Consider the following 22,271-nt stretch of genomic DNA (forward strand, 5'->3'; position numbering starts at 1 on the left):
CAGTGTAAAGTAGTGAGCGTGCAGCTTGTATAACAGTGTAAAGTAGTGAGCGTACAGCTTGTAGAACAGTGTAAAGTAGTGAGCGTGCAGCTTGTATAACAGTGTAAAGTAGTGAGCGTGCAGCTTGTATAACAGTGTAAAGTAGTGAGTGTACAGCTTGTAGAACAGTGTAAAGTAGTGAGCGTGCAGCTTGTAGAACAGTGTAAAGTAGTGAGCGTGCAGCTTGTAGAACAACGTAAAGTAGTGAGCGTGCAGCTTGTAGAACAGTGTAAAGTAGTAGTGAGCGTTCAGCTTGTAGAACAATGTAAAGTAGTAGTGAGCGTGCAGCTTGTAGAACAGTGTAAAGTAGTGAGCGTGCAGCTTGTATAACAGTGTAAAGTAGTGAGCGTGCAGCTTGTAGAACAGTGTAAAGTAGTGAGCGTGCAGCTTGTATAACAGTGTAAAGTAGTGAGTGTACAGCTTGTAGAACAGTGTAAAGTAGTGAGCGTGCAGCTTGTAGAACAGTGTAAAGTAGTGAGCGTGCAGCTTGTAGAACAACGTAAAGTAGTGAGCGTACAGCTTGTAGAACAGTGTAAAGTAGTGAACGTGCAGCTTGTAGAACAATGTAAAGTAGTGAGCGTGCAGCTTGTATAACAGCGTAAAGTAGTGAGCGTACAGCTTGTAGAACAGTGTAAAGTAGTAGTGAGCGTGCAGCTTGTAGAACAGTGTAAAGTAGTAGTGAGCGTGCAGCTTGTAGAACAGTGTAAAGTAGTAGTGAGCGTGCAGCTTGTAGAACAGTGTAAAGTAGTAGTGAGCGTGCAGCTTGTAGAACAGTGTAAAGTAGTAGTGAGCGTGCAGCTTGTAGAACAGTGTAAAGTAGTAGTGAGCGTGCAGCTTGTAGAACAGTGTAAAGTAGTAGTGAGCGTGCAGCTTGTAGAACAGTGTAAAGTAGTAGTGAGCGTGCAGCTTGTAGAACAGTGTAAAGTAGTGAGTGTACAGCTTGTAGAACAGTGTAAAGTAGTGAGCGTGCAGCTTGTAGAACAGTGTAAAGTAGTGAGCGTGCAGCTTGTAGAACAGTGTAAAGTAGTGAGCGTACAGCTTGTAGAACAGTGTAAAGTAGTGAGCGTGCAGCTTGTAGAACAGTGTAAAGTAGTGAGCGTGCAGCTTGTAGAACAGTGTAAAGTAGTGAGCGTGCAGCTTGTAGAACAGTGTAAAGTAGTAGTGAGCGTACAGCTTGTAGAACAGTGTAAAGTAGTGAGCGTGCAGCTTGTAGAACAGTGTAAAGTAGTGAGCGTACAGCTTGTAGAACAGTGTAAAGTAGTGAGCGTACAGCTTGTAGAACAGTGTAAAGTAGTAGTGAGCGTGCAGCTTGTAGAACAGTGTAAAGTAGTAGTGAGCGTGCAGCTTGTAGAACAGTGTAAAGTAGTAGTGAGCGTACAGCTTGTAGAACAGCGTAAAGTAGTGAGTGTACAGCTTGTCTCAGGTGTGAATCGGGAGCAGGTGTGTTAAATTTGGTGTTATCGTGTCAGCTAGGGTTAGCAGCTCCTGTTAGCAGCTAGGGTTAGCAGTTAGCATGGATGTACAGCTATCACTGGAGTACTGTGAATCTGTAGAAAACTTATAAACATGATATTTTAGCAGCCAAACTAAAAGAGGTCACTTCCTGTGTTAAATAGCGGAGGAGTTAAAGTGTGAGTAAATCAAATAAAAATCTATAGTGCTGAAATATTTTGTATGGAAACCAGATAATCAGAATTCTGCTATTTCCAGAAGCTAACTTTAAAACGTACAATTTCAAATAACTTGATTTTAAAGGTCTAGGGTGTAACATTCAGGAGGATCTGTTGACAGAAATATAAGCTATGTTTTCAGTGGTGTATAAAGACCTTCCATAATGAACCGAAGAAGAAGAAGTAATGTTAGGGCTGGGCAATAAAACAATAAATATTATCACAATATAATTTTCTTCAATAACAACAAGTGTTGTTTGATATATCGTCAATAAATGTTTAATTTCATGCATTTGAATCACAAACTAATTAGCACTTTTTTTTTCTATTAAAATATTTATTTTGTTGAGGAAAAGGGACTGAAAAAAGATTTTATCAAAATCGTTTGTTTCACCTCAGATTTGTGAAATAATCTGCTTTGTCATGACCATAAAGAAAAGTTTAAACCAAAATTAACCATCTGTTTTTTTTCCAACTTTCACTCAGCAAAACAAATAATAATAATTCTCAATATTGAAGTGTTTTGTCGTGATAACATTTTGGGCCACATCGCCCTGCTCTAAGTAACGTTAGTCCTAACTGTGCGGTCTGTCTGTGTTTCAGTCTCCAGCTAACGTAGAGAAAGCTCTGCGTCTCTTCAGTCAGTTACTGAACAACAAGATGTTCCTGCTGACCTTCATTCACACTCTGGAGGCTCAGAGGTCGTTCTCCATGAGGGACAGAGGGAACGTCGCTTCGCTGCTGATGGCTGCTCTGCAGGTAGCTGCTAACTGTCTTAATAATGGTTACAATGCTGATCAATAAGGCGTCATTAATACTTACTGATCGTTATTAGATGGCCCGGTGCTAATAACTGTCCAGTAGTTATAGAAAGCTGGCTAATAAAGATTTATAGATGTTATTCCATTGAGCTGTGAATCATTGTCTTGTAGATGTAATACCTGGCTTGACATTGGTCTCTTAGGGTCGGATGGAATATGCTACAGTGGTGTTGAAACAGCTGCTGGCCGACCTGATTGAGAAGAACCTGGAGAACAGAAACCATCCCAAGCTGCTGCTGAGGAGGTCAGTACACCTCCTGTAACCTTTAACCCCGAACCTCACACATCATCTTCATCATCATCATCACCGGCGGCCTGACTGTCCTCTCTGCAGATTCATCCGGTTGGGGGTCTTCAGGTGGCTGACGAGGCAGAGCCACATATCTTGGCTCAGTGTGGGCGGGGCAAAGTGGGGGATTATTTTTTCTTTCTTTCCTTGCGGTCGCTTTTTCTCTGCGATACAGCGGAGCTTCTTTTCATGATGTGCAGGAAGGGTTTCCTTCAGCAACGCCTGTCCAATGCGACGTTCCCCCGGTCGCTTGATGCGATGTTCCTTCAGACGGGTCTTAATGTCCTTGAATCGATTCTTTTCCCGTCAGGGATGTTTCTCCAGCTGGGAGTACAGGATCTGCTTGAGGAGACCTGAGTTAGTCAAGCGAATCACACGGTCAGTCCGTCCAAGTTGGTGTTGCATTATCGTGATGCTGAACACGTTGGCTTCCTCCAAAATGCTGATCCTCAGAATATATAAGATCTTCGGTGGTGATGTCCCAGGGCTGTAGGGGGTCCATGACTCCGCTCCGCACAGCAGGGTGGGGAGGACCTCAGCAATGTAGACCGAGAGTTTTGTTTGGACCTTTAGGTCTCGGTCAGAGACTCTTTTTGAGAATCTGGCATATGCTCCACTGGCACATCTCAGGCGACGGTTGACCTCAGAGTCTGTCAGCTTGAGAGGAGAGGAGGCTGCAGAGGAACTATTATGATGGGCCGGGTCGATGGCTGATTCCCGCAGTACTCCCTCAGACAGTGGTAGCAGTCTGTTTGCGAGGACACGAGACAGGATCGAGATTCTCCTGGAGTTTCCATGTTCAGCGTTATCCCCCTTCTTGAATATGGTCTCTGGTAGAGCATCCCTGAGCTGGGGGAGGTTCTTCTCTTTCCCACAGCTCGAGGAGCAGGGTGTGGATGTGGTGCATGATCTGCCACTACACACCAACACTACTGATCTGACGCAGAAAAATACATGAATAAAGTACCCTGGACTGCACACCTGACCTCTGACCTCTGTGTTCAGGACGGAGTCTGTAGCCGAGAAGATGCTGACAAACTGGTTCACCTTCCTGCTGCATCGGTTCCTCAAGGTAAGCCGCCGCCTTCTTCCTCTTCCTAACTGACCTCGTTAAGCTCTTCCTCTTCCTCAGTCTGACCGTGACCAATCAGATCAGGGCTGCAGTTGATTTATTCATAGGAAATGAAGGGGATTGGTTAAATCCTGCTGCTGATGAGTTTTCAGGATTAAACTGTGGTAATGAAGGGATTCTCTCTGTCTGTCTGTCAGGAGTGTGCAGGCGAGCCTCTCTTCATGTTGTACTGTGCCATAAAGCAGCAGATGGAGAAAGGCCCGATCGACGCCATCACCGGGGAAGCTCGCTACTCTCTGAGTGAAGACAAACTCATCAGACAGCAGATCGACTACAAACAGCTGGTAACACACACAGTTTCAATGCAGACAGACCGCAGATTCCAGTTTCGGGTTATTTCGGATCTGCTCTTATTTTGGTAGTTTGGTCCATCTTGTCAGTAATAACCACAGTGGCTATAACAGAAGTGGGCGGAGCCGCCGTGGCGTCCCCCGCTGGTTTGTGGACTACCATTTCGAAGCTTCCAGTTTGGCATTTTGGCCGTCGCCATCTTCGTTTTTTGGAACCAGACGTGACCGTATTTGGACGAGAGGGTGGAGCTAGCTAGCTTGGTTAGCAAGGTGCATCTGTAACTCAGGTTAGCTGTGATATTAGCTGGGATGCTAATTTTAGCTAGCGACAAACAGGCTTTAAACAAAACTTAATGAAAACTGAGCAGCCGACTCCTTATGAGCTTTTTCAGCGACGCTGGTTAAATTTACACAGAGCAGCGGATATGAGTCGCCTCTATCCTGATTGACAGGCCGCCATGGGAGAGTCAGTCAGCTTGTAGCCCTCACGCTCGTGTAAATCTTAATACATTTGCCTGTAGATGCAAAAGCACCTGGCACGTTACCTCACCTTATCTCTCTCAGGTGTGACTAATGGAAACAACTCATTTTTTATTATTCTATTTATTTTCTCTGTTTGGTTTATAGTCCTTAATGCAGAGAATATATTTTATTAATTTTATGTTATCACAGAGCAAACACACCCCAAAAAGCTATCATGTCTTAAATATGAATGTGAGCATAAAAATAACATGTAACTTGGTAAAGAGTTAAACTTTATACTGATTTTCCGTTAGATGGCAGTGAAGTTGGCATTAAATTGGTGGTATTAAATCTATTTAACTTGGAGAATCCTGTAACAAATAACACCAGACGTTCTTCAGGGCGGCATGAAGTTTCCAATGTGATGTGTCCGTTTGGAACTCGTCCATCAGAGGGTTCAGTGTTCGTCGTGTCAGCTGCTCATTGTTATCGGTTATTGATGAAGCCGAGTGCTTTGAATCACCTGTTGCTCTGTGTGTTTATTATGCAAATGAATGTTTCTGTTTGCATCGTGTGGGATGTAACCCAGCAGCACCCCCCCCTTCTCTCTCAGACTCTGATGTGTATCCCTCCGGAGGGCGAGGCCGGGACGGAGGTGCCGGTGAAGGTGCTGAACTGTGACACGGTGACTCAGGCCAAAGACAAACTGCTGGACGCCGTCTATAAAGGAATCCCGTTCTCTCAGAGACCTCAGGCCGACGACATGGACCTCGGTAACCGCTTACATCACAGACACGTGACTCCATGTTAAAGGATCGGTTATTCACTCCAGCCGCCAGCTTTAAATCCAAACTCACGTCAGAAAAAGATGCAACTGAAATATTTTATGAAATAAAATGAAGCTGCTCAGTGTACACTGAGCGTCGGCGTCCTGCTCGCAGCTCGTTGGTCTCAGATCAGGAGTTCTCTCCATGCTAGCAGCTCTGTGAGAACCCGAAACAGTGGTGGTTTAAGCTAGATGCTAACATGCTAATGTTTAGCAGGTATAATGTTCATCACGTTCACCTTCTTAGTGTAGCGTGTTAGCATGCTAACATTAGCAGTAAACACACCTGATGGGAACGTCAGTACATGTCGACCTGAAGGTGGCGCACCACCAGACACACATTCCCACCCAGAGGGCCGAGCTGCTAGCTAAACCTCTAAAAGCTAAGCTAGCCTTAGCTAGCTCCTCGGTGGAGAGCAGCAGAGAAACTCGCTGACTGTGCGCTTGTGTTTGTGCTGTCAGAGTGGCGTCAGGGCCGACTGACCAGGATCATCCTGCAGGACGAGGACGTGACCACCAAGATAGAGAGCGACTGGAAGAGGCTGAACACACTGGCACACTACCAGGTACGCGCACACACACACACACACACACACACGCACAGGTGTGTGACACCAGGTGAAACGTTTCTCTGTCGGTTAAAAAAGAATATCAAAAGACAGATTGAAGATCTGAGAACGTAGAGCTGGGCGATACGGCCGGAAATGTTATCGCGCTAAACGTGTCTTATCATTGGGTTTCGACATTTATCAGGATAAATGTCATTAATGAATTTCTTTCAGGTTTAAATTCAGATTTTTGCTCCTGAGTGAAAGTTAATGTGGTTTAAACTTTTCTTCCTGCTCAGAACAAACTGTTGAGGATCAGTAAACAAACCTGAGGCCGAACGTTCAGAACTCTTCTGATCTGCTTAGTCTTTTTTCCTCAACAAAATAAATGTCTTGAAGTGCTGATTAGTTCGTGATTCAAATAAATTAAATCAAACATTTATTGAACATTTGTTATTTCGTTATTGAGGAAATTATCAGTGTTTTATTGCCCAGACCTGTGAAAACGTAAACTTTTGGTTTTGATCATTTGAATGGGAGAAGTAAATCCTCCATATTTACAACGTTTCTTTCAAATATTTGTCTTGAAAGTTTTGGAAATTGCCTTGATATTCAAAAATCTCCTCTCAGAGGTTTAATCAGCTCTCTCTGCTTTGCATGCTGGGAAGTCTGAATGAGTCTTAAAGGCGGAGACTGTAACTGTTATTTCTTAGTTTGTTTTTTGCATTTCTGCAACTCTCTATTGTTAAATGTTTGCAGCAGATGCAGACAGCAGCTCAGCGGACTTTCATCGAGTTTTGAAAGCAGCGTTTTAAAATGTCTGCGAGGCTCGTTCAGAAGACACATCTACAAAATGTAAAACCATCACTTAAAAAACAACAAAGCTCACAGAAAATACTGATAAATGAATAAATAAAATGTGGAGGGAAAATGAATGATCAGAAAATGTTACTGTGTTCTTTGGCGGCGAGACGGGATGAATCTGGACCTCAGGACGTGTGAACACCTGGAGCCGGATCCGGTCCAGAGGATCCATGTTTCCTCCTCAGTCATTTAACTTCAGATTAAAAGCTTCTGTCCTGTTAAACGGCGGCGCCGGGAGTTTGAGCCGCCTCGGCCTCATTATCAGTTCCTGCGTGTCCGGGATTGACAGAGTTGGCGGCCTGAATAGTTAATTAGTCGGCTGATTGATGGAGCGTTCAGCTGATTGACTGATGTGTTGCTGTGTGCTGATAGGTAACAGACGGCTCTCTGGTGGCGCTGGTCCAGAAGCAGGTTTCTGCCTACAACATCGCCAACTCCTTCACGTTCACCAGATCGCTGAGCAGATATGGTACAGCGCACACACACACACACACACAGGAGCTCGTATTGATCAGTGATCAGAGAAGGTCACTTTCCTCTCTCTCCTTGTCGCTTCAGAGTCGTTACTTCGGACGTCCAGCAGTCCTGACAGTCTGAGATCCAGAGCTCCGATGATCACCCCGGACCAGGAGACAGGTACTGCAGCACCAACAGTACTACTATAAAAGAGGTGTTGGTTCTGATCCCCAAACTTGACACCTCTATTAAAATGAATGAATTATCTGGATGTTTCTTTTGTGGCTGCACACCTCCACAGTTTGTCCGGTTAGAACAAGTAAGAATGATGTAATGAAACTCTCACACTCTTTGTCCTTGCAACTTCTTTATTGTAGTATGAAAATCTGGTGTGTGTGTGTGTGTGTGTGTGTGTGTTAACTGTAAAGAGAATAAACAGATATAATAAGAGAACAAGTATGAATAATGACAAAGATGAATAACTGAAAAGGCTCGGTTGCAAAGGCTTACTGACCCGTCAGTTAACGGGAGGGAAAAGTCAGACATAAACTACATATCCATCCACCTTCAACCGCTTATCCTGCGTACAGGGTCGCAGGAGCCCGTCCCAGCTGACATCGGGTGAAAGGCGGGGTAGACAAACAACCACTCACATTCACATCTAAGGACAATTAACTTAGTCCACATGTTTTTGGACGGTGGGAGGAAGCCAGAGAGAACATGCAAACTCCACACAGAAAGGCCAGGACGACCAGGGTTTGAACCCATGACCTTCTTGCTGTGAGGTGACAGTGCTAACCTCTGCACCACCGCGCTGCCCTCTAAACTATATATATTGATTATAAACATGAAAACCAACACCGCAATATATATGCAATATGCTCTGAAGTGAGACAGGAACACACAGAAACATCACACGTGATAAATCGAACAAGCTAAATACGCTAAAGCTAAATATATTATATACTACTACTATATAATATATAGTACTACTATATAATATATAGTAGTAGTAGTATTGAGCAGTATGTACTGTGCTGTAATGTGTTGTGTGTTTCCAGGAACTAAACTGTGGCACCTGGTGAAGAACCACGAGCACAGCGATCAGAGAGAAGGAGACCGAGGCAGCAAGATGGTTTCTGAGATCTACCTGACCAGACTGCTGGCCACCAAGGTAACGCTGAAACGCTGCGCCCCCCTCAGCTCGTCAGAATCAGAGTCCGAAAAGCTTTTAGTAGTTCTTACACGTAGGAGGAATTTGTTCTGGAGAAAAGGTGCTACACGTAGACGCACAAAGACAAACATACAGTTGACATAAACAAATGTAGAAACATGTAAATATGGGATCAATTGACAAAAATATAAAATATAGAAGAATAACGATTAACACTTAACGACAAACAAACAAACATTTCCTACCGAAGTGGCGGGCTGATGGACGTTTTTGTGTTTGATTTATTTTCTAATTAGAATATTTAGTCATTTGAATTATCTGTTAGAATATTTAATCCCATGCGTTGGTCCTCCCACCACTAGGGGACGCTGCAGAAGTTTGTGGACGACCTGTTTGAGACGGTGTTTAGCACCGCCCACCGGGGCTCTGCTCTCCCATTGGCTATCAAATACATGTTTGACTTCCTGGATGAGCAGGCCGACAAACGACAGATCAGCGACCCGGATGTTCGGCACACCTGGAAGAGCAACTGGTAAGAGAAAATGAGAGGATGGTGAAGACCTTAATCACGAGACAAAAACAGATTTAACAGATGTTTCTGTGTGTCTGCAGCCTTCCTCTCAGGTTCTGGGTGAACGTCATTAAGAATCCTCAGTTTGTGTTCGACATCCACAAGAGCAGCATCACTGACGCCTGCCTGTCGGTCGTCGCTCAGACCTTCATGGACTCGTGCTCGACGTCTGAACACCGGCTCGGCAAAGACTCTCCGTCCAACAAGCTGCTCTACGCTAAAGACATCCCCAACTACAAGAGCTGGGTGGAGAGGTAGCTAACACGCTAACCTGCTAATAATACACAACTACATGAGCTGGGTAGAGAGGTAGCTAACACGCTAACCTGCTAATAATACACAACTACAAGAGCTGGGTGGAGAGGTAGCTAACACGCTAACCTGCTAATAATACACAACTACAAGAGCTGGGTAGAAAGGTAGCTAACACGCTAACCTGCTAATAATACACAACTACATGAGTTGGGTAGAGAGGTAGCTAACACGCTAAACTGCTAATAATACACAACTACATGAGCTGGGTAGAAAGGTAGCTAACACGCTAACCTGCTAATAATACACAACTACATGAGTTGGGTGGAGAGGTAGCTAACACGCTAACCTGCTAATAATACACAACTGCATGAGTTGGGTAGAGAGGTAGCTAACACGCTAACCTGCTAATAATACACAACTACATGAGCTGGGTAGAAAGGTAGCTAACATGCTAACCTGCTAATAATACACAACTACATGAGTTGGGTAGAGAGGTAGCTAACACGCTAACCAGCTAATAATACACAACGTCAAGAGCTGGGTAGAAAGGTAGCTAACACGCTAACCAGCTAATAATACACAACGATAAAAGCTGGGTGGAGAGGTAGCTAACACGCTAACCAGCTAATAATACACAACGACAAAAGTTGGGTAGAAAGGTAGCTAACACGCTAACCAGCTAATAATACACAACGACAAGAGCTGGGTAGAAAGGTAGCTAACATGCTAACCAGCTAATAATACACAACGACAAGAGCTGGGTAGAAAGGTAGCTAACACGCTAACCAGCTAATAATACACAACGACAAAAGCTGGGTGGAGAGGTAGCTAACACGCTAACCAGCTAATAATACACAACGACAAAAGCTGGGTAGAGAGGTAGCTAACATGCTAACCAGCTAATAATACACAACTACATGAGCTGGGTAGAAAGGTAGCTAACACGCTAAGCAGCTAATAATACACAACGACAAGAGCTGGGTAGAAAGGTAGCTAACACGCTAACCAGCTAATAATACACAACGACAAGAGCTGGGTAGAAAGGTAGCTAACACGCTAACCTGCTAATAATACACAACTATATGAGTTGGGTGGAGAGGTAGCTAACACGCTAACCAGTTAATCATTCACAACGACAAGAGCCTGGAGTGTGGCGAGGTAGCTAACATGCTAGTGAGTTACTATATGTCGTTATCAAGCCAGTAGCTTACCCCAAGTTATTCTTTAAAGGTGTCTTAGAATGGAAAACTTTGGCATGGTTGAATAAAAAGAATTCAGGACATGAAGCTACAGTAACTACTAGCTGCTGCAGGAGCTAAAACTGTGTGTTCAGACAGAGGATGAAGCGACGGACAGAATTAGAAAAATAATGGGGTTTTTTAAACATTAAAACATTTTCTAGTAGAAACCCTAAATACAAGTATGAACCTTCAACCATCACTGTAATCTACCCCAACAAACCTCTAGTTAACATAAAGTGAAATAAACTATAAAGTTATCAGAGAGGCGCCTTAATGTTACAAGTAAACTCCGTCAATCAAGTGGTGAGACGGTTACTGAATGTAAATAATGGCACACTGTAATGTAATTAGTGTTGACGATTAATAAGGCGATCGCCTGTTGGGGCAAAAGCAAAACAATTACACAATTAGCACAGGAGACTTAATTATCTGGGTAAATTAATGTTAAATTAACACATTAGCTTGTTGATACAACTGTGTGTGTGTTTGTGTGTGTGTGTTTCCTGCAGGTACTACAGGGATATTGCAAAGATGCCCAGCATCAGTGATCAGGACATGGACGCCTACCTGGTGGAGCAGTCCCGTCTCCATGGCAACGAGTTCAACACACTGAGCGCCCTCAGCGAGCTCTACTTCTACATCAACAAGTACAAGGAAGAGGTGAGAGGGGTGGCATCTCTTGACGCGTTGCCGTGTTGTTGACGTCCTACACGTAGGAACCCTGCAGACAACATGGTTGATGGTTAGAAACGTGGTGTGAAATCACGTATTGCATAGACAATCCAACTCATCTTTGTAGTGACGTCCACATTGTTTCCACACTGACTTAAAAGCATATGAACACACCGAAGAGGTCGGGACACTGGACCATCTGAGGAGCACGTGAGTGCACAGTGTGTCCTCGCACCTATGAGTGAAAGATCACAGCGGCTGCAGTCGGCACAGTGGGAAAATTATGTATGGTAGTGATTGCATCCGTTTGGTCCATCCAACACTTCCAGTGCAATAAATCTGGTCAGATTGCTGTGAACTTTGACGGATCCAAGACTAACAGCCACGCTAGTACTGGACAAATAGGAATCTAGGCTAGATGAGGGTGCTAGATGAAACATAAAGGGCTCACAACAGTTCAGAAAATGACCACAAAATGTCAGAATAGTCCGTCCAATAGTTGCGGAGACGTCCGTCCGTTTTTCACCACCTTGTCATGACGTTGCAGTGGTAGCAGACCAAGTAAAGCAGCCTTCTCCCTAGCAACATCCTCCTGCTGGGTCCAAAGCATTTCCATGCCAGATGGGATATGTAACCCCATGGTCTCCTCCCGGCTGGACATGCCTAGAGCCATCAGATGACCAAACCACCCTAACTGAATCCTTTCAACATGACTGGCTTCTACCTGCAGAGGAAACTTGTGTCAGTGACATCTGTGAGCTCATTTATTTGGTCAAAATCCAAAGCTGATCTAGAGCTTTGCCTCCAGATTTGCAGGGTTTGGATCTCATGTTGATCTTACCCTAATTCACGACTCTGGCATGTTTGAACTCCTTTACTTGGGGCAGTGTCTCACTGAAATGAAGAGAGCTGTCCACCGTTTTCCGGCAGAACACCGTGGCCTCAGACTTGGAGGTGCTGATACTCATCCCTGCAAACTGCTGAGACATTTTTTACAGAGCCAAAACCGTCAACCTCACAGTGCCTCTCAATGAAAAGTTAGGGGATCACTGAAGTCGTTCGGATTCATCCATAACAGACCGTGAATTTCTGTAGAGCACATCGTGACAATCCATTCGATCTTATTTAGATATATCACTCTTGACCAAAGTGTTTGAGTGACCGACAAACATTGCCACCCGTGGAACCAGAAAACTAGATTAAAGGTTCCAGACCACATTCATGCTTCATCAGGGATGATTCAGATGTGGACACATCATTCCATGTTGCACCGCTCTCAGAACAAACATGACTCTTTTCTTGACTGATAAACATGTTGATAGTTTTGTGAAACATCTTCTAGTGGCCTTTTCCTGTTTAAATCAATGGGATTATTTCAGTTCAAAACGGAACAGACAGCAGGAGCTTCTGATATGGAGAGAACCAAGTGTTTACACTGTTCATCAGTAATATTGGACACATCATTCAAATTAAGTTAGACCCTTATTTTCTCTGTAGGTGCTGGTACAGTCTTTTATGTCTTTCCCATGTCTCTGCAGATCCTGACGGCGTTGGACCGGGACGGGTATTGTCGCAAACACAAACTGAGGCACAAACTGGAGCAAGCCATCAACCTGATGTCTGGGAGCAGCTGAGAGGAGGAGAAGGACTGATGGACCGATGGATGGATGAGGGGATGTGGAAGAAGAATGGGGGAGGAGGAAGTGAGGGCGTTTTATTTTTCTGAACTGTTTGAACAGTCAGCTGAACTGCTCAGTGTTGGACCGAACTGACAGCCACAGCTCCGGCTCTTTAGCAATCAATCCATCAGCAATTTATTTGTCAACTGATCGATTGATTGATTTGAAGACTGATTAACTGGCTAGCTGGGGCCCCAACTACCTCCGTTCGGTGGATTTTTGGGGCAGAAAATCAGTTTCCAAACCGATTTGGATACATTTACAACATGACTTCAACGTGGAATGGAGTCATTTTGAGGCAAAAAATGAACCTTCTTGATGCATCTGTCGGTTTGGATTTGGATTTAAATTCACTGCAGTTGTAAGCAGGGATCGAAGCAAGCGGGCGTGGCTGTGGAAAAACCTGGAAACGAGGCTAAAGACTGAGTTATGTTTAACCACACGATGGATGTGAAATGAGGACTAATCGACCTGACTTCAGGATTCACAGCCTGGAACTGTCTGCACGCTGGGTCGAAGAGTAAAAGGTCAAGTCACGTTTCCGTCAAGGCTGCTGACTTCACCTTGTTCTGGTCTGAAGGATCAAGAAACTAAGATGATGGTCAGAAGGTCACAGTAAGATCGCATCAGGCTCAACCTTTGGAGCCTCTTTGTAGTCTGGATGAATCCGGGCTGAATAATAAAAGGTTGAGTCGAAGCTTACCGCAGAAGGTCAAAGCCTCTGCACTGATGCGGTTAGTTTGGACCATTTACCCTCACCTTGAATCCTTTGCCTTGTATGGAAGGATCTGAATTCATCGTAAGAAGATCAGGTCAAGCTTTAAGAAGGGAAGCGTCAAAGTCAAGTCCTCATTTGGAACATCTGACCCAACCTTGAACCTGTTTGCAAAAGATTCAGGAGGTCGTTTAAAGCTTTAACGAAGGAGAAGGAAGCAAATAAACTGAAGTTTCACAAACTGATGACTGAAATGACTGCTTAGTCTCGAAAGAAGAGGAATCCATCTTTGGAGTTCAGGAAACGAGGACTGTATTAGCTAAGAGAATTTGACTTGACCTTGGACTGTTCGGCCAAGCCTCGTCAGGATCTAGAGGTTTCGAAGATGCTGTTTTAAATAACCACTCAATGTTTTTTTCTCTGGACAATCACTCTGTACCACAGCACACTGAGCCCGATGCCTACCGACCGACCAGTACCTGTGTCCATGAACCCGTCCTCTTCTCCTGTCATCGTCTTTTCCTTTCCTTCCACCCTCAACTCCTCAGAATTTCACCTCCTACTTTGCTTTACCTGGTTCTTCATTTCGTCCCCTTCTCTATCTTCCTCTCTCCTTTCCATCCACATCCGTTTCCTCTTCCATCCCACTTTTTATTCCTCCTCCCCCTCGACCCTGCATCTTCATTGGTCAGTCATGCTGGCCTCTGGCCATCCTATTGGCCAGGAAGACTCTTTAGTAATGTACTGCCCGACCAATCAAGACTGTGGAATTCGCCAGAATCGTGAATAATTAACAGAAATTAATCCAGAATTACATTTTGAATACATTCCAGCACAGGCACACAGGCAAGGTCTGTAAACTAGCAGGTTGACCCACTAATGTTTCGGACGTGAAGAACTTCCGAAAGTGGCCTGACCGGCAATTTCAGGACCAGAACAACCTGGAAAATGGGGTTCTGGGGTTATTGTCGGACCTTGCACATACACCCACAATACAGCCATGCTTTACAGCGCCATGCTAACCGTGCCCAGGGGGAAATACTGTGCAGAGCTACAAGCCCAGTGCCATGTAAAGACCGGACCGGCTCACGTCAGAACTGGACCGGACTTGGACCAAACCCGGATAAAAAACAACCTGGAATGGAGTTTTAACCGGACTCGAGAACTTTTAAGACTTGTGGCCATAATTGTAAACAACAAAAAAAGAAAGATGATAATAATAATAATAATAATGATGATGATAAAGTATAAAAGTAAAAAAAGAAAGAAAAAAGAAATATTGAAATGTTAACGTGTAATAAGAACTTTGTGGATTTGACAGTTTGGATTTTAAGGAGCTGAACTTGTATAAAGCTGAACATTATGCTACTTCAGAGTGTGGAGAAAGAGAGAGAGCCAGGAGACGGGGCGACCGATCAGACCGAGACCCGTCCTCACGCCATCGGACAGCACCAAACAGAACCGGATCCAACTGGATTTAACCGGACTGAACGAGTCTGTTGTGTTTGGAACCTGAAGGAGATGAACTGAATCTCAGCTCTGAACATCGAAGGTGCAAAAACAAACTGGACTCTGTGGTACTTTTTTGCCAAACTGTTTGTTTGAACATGAGTGTAGTGATCGGACGGATGGTGGCCTGGAGGGTTTGGGAGGCGTTTGGAGGGGTTCGATTGTTGCATGTGTAGCTTCGGATGGAGTCTTTGTTTTGATGAGCTCCTGTTTGCTCTAAAGAAGAATGAGGCCTCTTTCACACTGCTGGTTCACTCTCAATTCTTCAGCTGCAGACGGAGGAATAGAACCACCTGCATGGTCCGCCTGACCTGCTGAGTTCAGACCAACTGTAACTCAAAAAATGAACCCAGTGTGAAACGTTCTTCTTCTCTGTGTGAATGATGGTTAAACGTTGGATGGAGGACTTTCCAACATGGCAACGCCGCCCCCCTCGTGCCCCCACACACCTCTTTCTCTGTGGTAAAACATTTTCACTTTGCACACCTGGATCAGAGATCTTGTTCAGATTTTAAAAATGAAAGTTCAACAACGATATTTGACCTTTTGAAAACACACAGTCCCCTCAGGTTTTTACATGTTCAACCTGAAAGGCCTTCTCTTTGACTTTATGTCCTGCTACATATTAAAAACAAACAATAAAACAATCTGGATCTGTAGGGAGTGCAAACTGAAACACAGCTTACAAACACTGGCTGCTTTACCGTCCGTATGCATGGATTACTAATCCATATGTGTTTCTACAACAATAACTTATTTAGCACATGACCTGCAGGGGGCGCTGTAGAAACGTAAGCTGGAAACCATCTCTGGTCGTTGGTGTGTTGCGTGAAAATGTTCCACCACAGCTGAGGCGTCTCTCTTGGCTCTCTGCGACGCCATAAAGCTAAAAGCACCTTTTCTTTTTCTTGCTGTTGTTTCACTGTCGTTTGAATCTTTGGGGCCAAACGGACCCGGAGGAGGAGGAGGAGGAGGAGGAGGAGGAGGAGGAGGAGGAGGAAGGGTCCTGATAAGACTGCCTTTTAGATGATTAATTATAGAACAGGGAGGGAAGCCACTACCATACCAGCACCACTGTTCATCCAACCAGTGTGTGTGTTATCCTGCCGCTGCAGTGGAAACTCAGCCGTTAAATCGCTGATCGTATCTGCAGCTCAATTAAAAATCTTTTTCCTTACAGTCGCACCGTGTAAATCGGCCGATCGGTATCTTCACTGCTTCTGAAATCTCTGATCAGATCTTTGTTCTTCCTTTTTAAAAAAAAAAAAAATCATGATGACCCTTTAAACTCAAAGTCATCACAGGCGACAAATCCAGTAAAATTCAGCGTCATTAATTGCGTCCTCGTCGCCTTTCTGTCGACGAGACGAGAGGGGAGTTTAGAGGAGGAGAGGAGTCGGCATGCTGAAAGGTGAGGAGAATCCCAGGAGGAGAATGTAAAGCAAGGGGAAGGGATGATGCGTAGACAATGTAGAGGAGGAAGGAACGCCAGCTGCATGCTGAAAAGTGAGGAAGAGGAGAAGTTACTATTCGATTGCAGAGGAGGAGGCTCTGTTATACCAAAGGGTGAAGAAGAGGAGGAAAGGCTGATGTTCTGCAAACGTAAAAAGGAGAACACAGGAGGATCAGGATGAAAAGAGGAGGTCAGATTCTGTGTTAGCATGCTAGAGGAGGAGGAATGGAAGGAGATGCTGTTGGAATACTGAGAGGAGGAGAGAGAGGGAGAATACTGATCAGGGCGACGGAGGCAGCGTCATCCATCAAAGGATGGAGGGAGGAGAAATGGAGTAAAACCTAGATCTCCTCCTGATCCAGGACTTGTCACGGTTACATTTGTCTTTTGTTCTACATGAACGTCACAACCCTCCTCAGGAGTCAGAGAGGAGGTCTCAGAGAGGGGAGGAGTCAGGGGGGAGGTCTCAGAGAGGGGAGGAGTCAGGGGGGAGGTCTCAGAGAGGGGAGGAGTCAGGGGGGAGGTCTCAGAGAGGGGAGGAGTCAGAGAGGAGGTCTCAGAGGGGAGGAGTTAGAGGGGAGGACTCAGAGGGAGGAGGTGTCAGAGAGGGGAGGAGTCAGAGAGGAGGTCTCAGAGGGGAGGTCTCAGAGAGGGGAGGAGTCAGGGGGGAGGTCTCAGAGAGGGGAGGAGTCAGGGGGGAGGTCTCAGAGAGGGGAGGTCTCAGAGAGGGGAGGAGTCAGGGGGGGAGGTCTCAGAGAGGGGAGGAGTCAGAGAGGGGAGGTCTCAGAGGGGAGGTCTCAGAGAGGGGAGGAGTCAGAGGGGAGGTCTCAGAGAGGGGAGGAGTCAGAGGGGAGGACTCAGAGGGAGGAGGTGTCAGAGAGGGGAGGAGTCAGAGAGGAGGTCTCGGAGGGGAGGAGTTAGAGGGGAGGACTCGGAGGGAGGAGGTGTCAGAGGGGCGGAGTCAGAGAGGAGGTCTCGGAGGGGAGGAGTCAGAGAGGAGGACTCGGAGGGAGGAGGTGTCAGAGGGGCGGAGTCAGAGAGGAGGTCTCGGAGGGGAGGAGTCAGAGAGGAGGACTCGGAGGGAGGAGGAGTCAGAGAGGGGCGGAGTCAGAGAGGGGAGGACAGGGTGGTTGGACAGGTCGATAAAAATGTCTTTCTCAGCCTGAAGCCGAACAAACTTTCATCTCAAGAGGCGGCACGTCAGAAAACAAACCTGGATTATTCTGGAGGCCAAAGACAAATCAGTTTGAACGACTCTGATCAACATTTTCCCGCTTTGCTTTATTTGTATCAAAAAACTCAGGAATCGTTTGGAGAAAGATTCAACATGCCGTTAATCTCCAGCGGCGGCACAAAGCTGTTTTCGACTTTCCTTCTGTAACACAGTGTTTTCAAAATGTTCTCTCTCCTGGACGGTCCCGTGTTAGACCAGATCCAGGACTATATTAGACCTGGATCAGGACCAATAGAGAGCTTGAGGAGAGAAAATGGAAACCTCAATGATACAGTTTAAATTCGGCCGAGACAAGTCGATCGATGTTTGGATGGTTTCCACTGTGGTGGCGAGCACACACACTTTAACACACACTCTCATTTTAACACACACACACAGAGCTGGGAGGAGGTAACTGAGACTGAAGGGGTTGGTGGGAGGGCCGGGTCTAATTCCTGGAACAGAAACAAAACAAACAGGGATTGATACCTCGTTTTAGATGTCAGTCCATCTGTCCACACACACACACACACACACACACTGCTCAGAGTTTTAACATTCTCCGGCCGTGAGATATTTATTGATTATTTTGAATTTTCTTTCTTTTAATTTATTTTTTACGGTGAGTTTTATTTATTGTTGGGAGGATGTACACAATTTTATGAGTTTGTACGGCATTAAAGCGAGAGAAGAGCTCAACATCATACTTTACTGCACACACACACACATTTTAACACACATGTAATTACACATTCATGTTTCCATGTTCAGGCTGGGAAACGACCCCCGGCTGTCCTGTTGTACCAAAGTGTCATTTTAAATCCTGAGTTTTCGGCCCTTTTGCTCAAAGCTTTTATACACTGTCAGCAATCAGAGGAGGTAAAGAACCTCCCGTTTTCTTTTCGTATTGATCAGATCTTGATCAGAATAGTAAAACCTTTCATTTGAGCTGTAATCTCCCAGAGTTAGAGTGGGAGTTGAGGTGCCGGTTGGTCGTTTACCATCCTGTCTGTTTTCACATCCGTCCGTTTGTACGATACCTGAGGAGTCGGCAGACGGATCGATCGATTTGACTGATTAGAATCATCCATCAGAATCACCTCACACAACAAACAGTCTGAGGAGTTGTTGTCGTTCGACTCTTCGAACTCTTCGTCCAGACGATGTTTCCAGGAGTTGATAAGCAGAGAGGGGAGCAGGGACAGGAAGCAGCAGGGAAACACTGATCTCCTATTGGAAATCAATGAGATAATCAATGAGAGATAATCTCTATTGTTATAAAGTGGAATATTTTTAATCCCCCTAGAAATAAATGCAAGTTGATTTTATGTGATCATAGAAATACTTTTAATTTTGGATTTTTAGGAATCTCCCATTTCAAACCAATGGATCTGTTGATTCCCCAGATTAGGGATTATTGGTGTTAAATGTAATTTTTCAAAAAAAAAGGAAGTTGTGTATTATTTAGCATTTTTAGGGATCTCTCACCAATGGCAGCTCCATAAATGCCCCTTTGTTAACAATTTGAGAAGTGTGCAACTTCCTTTTATAATCAATGTCAGCTTCAGACACAGTTCATAGTGCTCTCCCACTGGAACTCCATCCATCTCCCATTGATGTCCAGTGACACATTAGAAATATATGTTATACCAGTGGCGGACCCAGTGGTAGCTCCATGAAGGGCCCTACATGTACGACCATTCAGAACCAGCGGGACCCCCATTCAAATCAGGCTTGTACTGGTCTCACATTGGAATCTATGGGATTTGACTGACCCCCCATAAGCCCCTCCCACCCCTGCAGACTCCTGATACAGTTGGTTGACGGACAGACGACTTGGGGCAACAGCCAATCCCAGCGAGCTTCATTGTACCATAGCAACAGCAGAATCACTGGACTCCCCGCTGAGCTTGAACGGGGAGTCGGATGTCTTTATTGTACCATAATACGATTATTATTACTACGATTATAATTACTATTATTATGAGCCGGTGCTTCTCAGCTGTTGCGGGATCCAGATCCTCCACCTTCAAATATCTGTAAGCACTTTTCTGAACAAAGTCCTGGATTTCAAACACAACGCCAACAAAACTCTCAGATGTCGCCAAGTTTGGGTTTCTGAGCCGCCGGTCGAGAAGCACCGCTCACACTGGATCTTGTGTCTTAGTTCAGGATGGGATTGTTCATTCAGGCGGCGCTTCAGGTTCTCCAGGTGTCGGATCGCGAGGCTCTGATGTCACAAACAGATGTCATGTAGTTCAGTCCAGACACTGTGAGGGTGAATATTTAACGTAATTGTTCCGTAGAGCGTCTACGAACCAGAAGGACTCGGAGAGATCCTTCAGATTCCTCCAGCATCTCTGAGGGTTCAAACTTTTGGACCCAATCAGAAGCGGGCCCATGGAAAACCTGTCCAGCCTAACGTGCATAAATTCATTTTCAATAGGTAGAGACTACACTGATCTGATAAGACCCGGGGATAACTGGACTTGATCAGTGTGACTCAGGTATTAGACACATTGACAGACTCACCTGAGATCGATTACACTGAATATATGTAATTAAGAACCCAGCTCACGTCAGCTCCCAGGTTGGGTCTCAAATACTAGGAACCGAAGACAGACCTCTAGTTTGATTTTTCTGTTTCTAAAGAGACAAATGTTTGACTGATCCTCCATGTTTATAGTTCACAAGATTCACCACCGCAGTCCTGCCGTAGAACGCGTTGAAGTATTTTGAAATACGGAAAGTTCTGAAATCTGAGTAAACAATGAACCCAGACCAGAGTTCTGTTCCTTGTCGCTGAGTTGGGAACAAAAGCTGCTATCTATTCTGACGCCACAGCGCTTAGACCCTCCCGGTCCACTAATGAAGCCTCGCGATCGGCCTCCCGCTGCACCTCGGCGCCGCCGCCGTTCATTCACTCTGCCTGGAAAAACTGTTTTATTTTTCACTGCAAACGCAGAAACACACGTCGCCTTGATGCAGTGCTTTCCAGGATGTAGTCAGGGCCCATTTTTTGATACCATTTGCCATTGCCTTGTTTTTATTTTTTTATTTTTGCTGAGTTCAAATGTAATGATGATGATGATGATGATGAATCTTCTTCATGTAATAGCCTGTGTCTGTTTTTATACCATTGCCATTGCCTTCTGCTGAGTTTGTATATTTGTGTGATTTCACTAAAGTGTAATGGAAAAGTTGGAAGTTGTTTGTGTTTCTTCTGCTTTGTTTATTGCTGTTAGCTGAGAAAGAAAAATGTAGAATGTAAGAGGATTAAAAATCACAACAACCAAGTATTTTCCAAAGTTACATACTGAGTGTTGACCGGCCAACGCCTCGAACATCAGATGTTCTGCTCGTTTAGAAGGTGACTTTAAGTTTGGCGTCCCGCTGCGCCAACTTCAGCCATCAAATGCTGGCAAGGGTACAGACTAATTAATGGAGAACAATGATCCAGGTTTTGCTGTGCTTATCAGCAGCTGCAACAAAAGAGCCGTTATCAGCAGGTTTTCATATCACAAAATACAGCTGATTAAATCCACCAGAGAGAGAGAGACGGACCAACGGGTGGAGGACAGAATGAGAGACGGAGCTCATGAGTTAAATAATTTCATGGGATTTTAAAGGTCAGCTTTCAGAAACAGAGTCACCGAAAAGACGATCAGACTTTTCTGACCATCAGTTTACGGTTTGAAGCCGGTATAAACTTGATGTTGTGTCTTAATCCCTGTTGCTGAAACTGCACCTTTAGCCTAAACCTGAGCTGTGCAGAAATCGGTTCTGTTACAGTATCTGTGGCCCTGGGCTGAGTGACAAGACTTGGCCTGAATTACACTGAACATAATTATAAACACAAAACTTTTGTTTTTGCCCCCATTCACCATGAGCTGAACTCAAAGAGGCAGGTTCCAGTTTGGGTTCAGGAGGCAGACACCATCTCCACATTTAAGAGTAGGCTTAAGACTTTCCTCTTTGATAAAGCTTATAGTTAGGGCTGGCTCAGGTGAGTCCTGAACCATCCCTTAGTTATGCTGCTATAGGCCTAGACTGCCGGGGGATTTCCCATGATGCACTGAGCTCCTCTCTCCTCTACTTTCTCTCCCTCTGTATGCAACCTCATCCCATTATTGCATGTTACTAACACAACTTCTCCCCTTTCCGGTAGTCTTGTGCTTTCTCGTCCCTCTCCTCTCTCCTCCTATCACTTCCTGCAGGTTTTCTGGCTCTGGAGCTGTGGAGTCTGGATCTGTGGTTGCGGGTCACCTGCTGCCCCCGTGTTCCTGCTCGACACCCTCTGCTGCAGCGACTATTGTTGCTAGTCTTATTGTTATTATTGTTATTATAATCATTAACATTATGATGGTTACCATTAACACTATTATAAATATC

General features: G+C 45.0%; 1 protein-coding gene across 1 annotated transcript in view; it reads left to right on the forward strand.

Moving 5' to 3' along the window:
• plxna3 (plexin A3) overlaps positions 1-17,130 on the forward strand; it is a 132,229-nt gene extending 115,099 nt beyond the window's left edge. Inside the window, exons 26-38 of the mRNA XM_038722619.1 lie at positions 2,313-2,468; positions 2,674-2,774; positions 3,825-3,891; positions 4,089-4,235; positions 5,317-5,476; positions 5,992-6,095; positions 7,314-7,410; positions 7,500-7,577; positions 8,459-8,571; positions 8,934-9,103; positions 9,184-9,396; positions 11,148-11,298; positions 12,849-17,130. Coding sequence (XP_038578547.1) covers positions 2,313-2,468; positions 2,674-2,774; positions 3,825-3,891; positions 4,089-4,235; positions 5,317-5,476; positions 5,992-6,095; positions 7,314-7,410; positions 7,500-7,577; positions 8,459-8,571; positions 8,934-9,103; positions 9,184-9,396; positions 11,148-11,298; positions 12,849-12,944 — 1,653 coding nt within the window. The 3' untranslated portion in view covers positions 12,945-17,130. The remainder of the gene's footprint in view (positions 1-2,312; positions 2,469-2,673; positions 2,775-3,824; positions 3,892-4,088; positions 4,236-5,316; positions 5,477-5,991; positions 6,096-7,313; positions 7,411-7,499; positions 7,578-8,458; positions 8,572-8,933; positions 9,104-9,183; positions 9,397-11,147; positions 11,299-12,848) is intronic.
• The last annotated feature ends 5,141 nt before the right edge of the window (positions 17,131-22,271 follow it).

Source organism: Micropterus salmoides, unplaced genomic scaffold (assembly GCF_014851395.1).
Source record: "Micropterus salmoides isolate LMB-PRFRI ecotype aquatic unplaced genomic scaffold, ASM1485139v1 Ms_hic_scaffold_16, whole genome shotgun sequence".
In the NCBI taxonomy this organism is placed as follows: Eukaryota; Metazoa; Chordata; class Actinopteri; order Centrarchiformes; family Centrarchidae; genus Micropterus; species Micropterus salmoides.